The 2,215-nt window shown below is 37.0% G+C and overlaps 1 protein-coding gene across 1 annotated transcript in view; it reads left to right on the top strand.

Moving 5' to 3' along the window:
- LOC107711560 (retinal guanylyl cyclase 2-like) overlaps nt 1-2,215 on the top strand; it is a 13,437-nt gene that overhangs the window by 10,765 nt on the left and 457 nt on the right. Inside the window, 2 exon segments of the mRNA XM_016516548.1 lie at nt 931-1,016; nt 1,096-1,184. Coding sequence (XP_016372034.1) covers nt 931-1,016; nt 1,096-1,183 — 174 coding nt within the window. The 3' untranslated portion in view covers nt 1,184.

Here is a 2,215-nt window from a genome sequence, read left to right as displayed (position 1 = left end):
CGTCTCCATGACATGGCGGCGGCAACAACAATACTACAGCGAGAATCAAAGTTACGCCTTCTTTCTTTGCGTGCACATTTGGGCGGTGTTATGCAAATCTTCGCACATCGTGACGTAGACATGTGGGGCGTGTTAGAACGAGCCGTTTTAGGTAGGTGTGGTTAACTCTTAACTTTTATAAAGAATATTAAACTTTGGTTTTGAGACTTTAGTCTTTGTAACTTTACAGATCTTCTTTATGCACCAAGAGCTTGTAACACTCCAAAGAGAAAGGAAAAATTGAAATTGCATCATATGACCCCTTTAATATGTCTCCTTTAAAGGATCATGTGACACTGAAGACTGGAGCAATGGCTGCTGAAAATTCATTGATCTTTGTCATCACAAAAATAAATGACTTTTTAAAATATATTCAAATAGAAAAGTTATTTTAAATTGTAATAATATTTCACAATATTACTGTTTTTACTGTACTCTTAATCAAATAAATGTGGCCGTAGTGAGCATGAGAGACAAAAAAATGTTTAAAAATCTTACCAACCCAAAACTTTTGAATGGTAGTGTATATTATGGAGCATTATTTGCTGTGCTGTATATGTTGGTGCAGTGGTGGTAAAAGCATGTAAATAATGTAGTTAAAGATCATGCATTAATTCAATTATGTATTTTTCCCAAAATGGCAGCTGTAGGGTATGTGTGAAACATTTGGAGGTAAATGTGCCAGTAACTAATAGTGATAGTAAGGTTTGCCTCCAAATGCAGTAAAATATACTCTTACTACTTCTTTTCCAAATTAAGCTATTTTACTTACCAATGAGTAGGTAAAATATCCAATGAGTGGTAAGATCAACAATGCAAAATAATTCATGGGTTTAGATAGACAAGAAAGAACACTATTTGCTCTGTCCTCTCATCCTCTCTTCTCCACAGGGCAAAGGTATAGAAGAAACCTACTGGCTCACCGGGAGAGATGGCTTCACCAAACCGCTCCCTGTGCCACCCGTTCTCAAGTCAGGGTAAGGGGAGGCCTTTCCGCGGCCTGTGTCCTGCAGTGTGTGTGTGTCTTGTGTTTATCTTCTCCAATGTATTTTTCAGGCAAATGGCTCATGGCTTGCAGATGGAGGAGATAGCCGCATACAAGAAGCGGAAAGCAGAAGCACAGCTTGCAAAGAAGAAAAACTGAGGTAATGTTATGCATGGAGAATGTATAACATTACTCAATGTGGCACAGAGAGTCGGGGGAGGTGGGGAGGACGGCAGGAAGAGTCAGTGTGGGAAGCTGTTGCCAATTTTTTCCCATTTTGGTTGGGTTTCATTCTCCAACCATAAACAAGACTCAGTTCTTCTACTTTCAAGTAATGTTTCCCAGGTGATACTACATTATCCTACTGTTTTATCTTTCTAGACATTTTATTTTTTATTCCTGTTGTGGTCATTTCTGCAATTGTCAGTTTATACATTTGTACATGAAGTTTTTTAAGTTGAAGTTTACGTTAATGTAATAGACTGTTTACCAAAGTAACCCTTAAAACAAAATGTATGTGTGCATGATTTGGTGATGTCATAATTTATGGTAACTTTGTACAACCTCAGATATTTTTGGTCTTGAAGATGTGTGACTTGCTTAAGATAGTGGTTATAAAAGCTCTCTCCTTTCAGATTGGATGGCACTCCTCATATATGGATAGCCAGCTTTTCTAAATGGACCGTCATCTATGTTTGGCATGCTGTTATGTTTCTGTTTGTGTGTTCTGTCATGCTCTGAATGTCTTGTTTGTTCTCAGTGTTTCACATGTCATGTCTTAACATAGACCAAAACAAACTATATATATATATATATATATATATATATATACTCACACACACACACACACACACACATATATTTTACAGTATCTGCATAATGTTATTTATTTTACCAAAATAAGAGGGATCATACAAATCCATGTTATTTTCCAGCATCTTTTGCACATTTGAACCCTTTCCAATACTGACTGTATGTCAGGAAAAGATGGACTGTATCCATCTTTTCACACTGAGGACAACTGAGGGACTCATACGCAACTATTACAAAAGGTTCAAATGCTCACTGATGCTTCAGAAGGAAACACGATGCATTAAGAGCCAGGGGTGTAAACTTTTGAATTGAAGTGTGTGTGTATATATATATATACAGTGGGTACGGAAAGTATTCAGACCCCCTTAAATTTTTCAC

Source organism: Sinocyclocheilus rhinocerous, unplaced genomic scaffold, assembly GCF_001515625.1.
Source record: "Sinocyclocheilus rhinocerous isolate Xijiao unplaced genomic scaffold, SAMN03320098_v1.1 scaffold837, whole genome shotgun sequence".
NCBI lineage: Eukaryota > Metazoa > Chordata > Actinopteri > Cypriniformes > Cyprinidae > Sinocyclocheilus > Sinocyclocheilus rhinocerous.
Note: the sequence above shows the minus strand (reverse complement) of the source record. Positions and strands in the feature narration are given on the sequence as shown.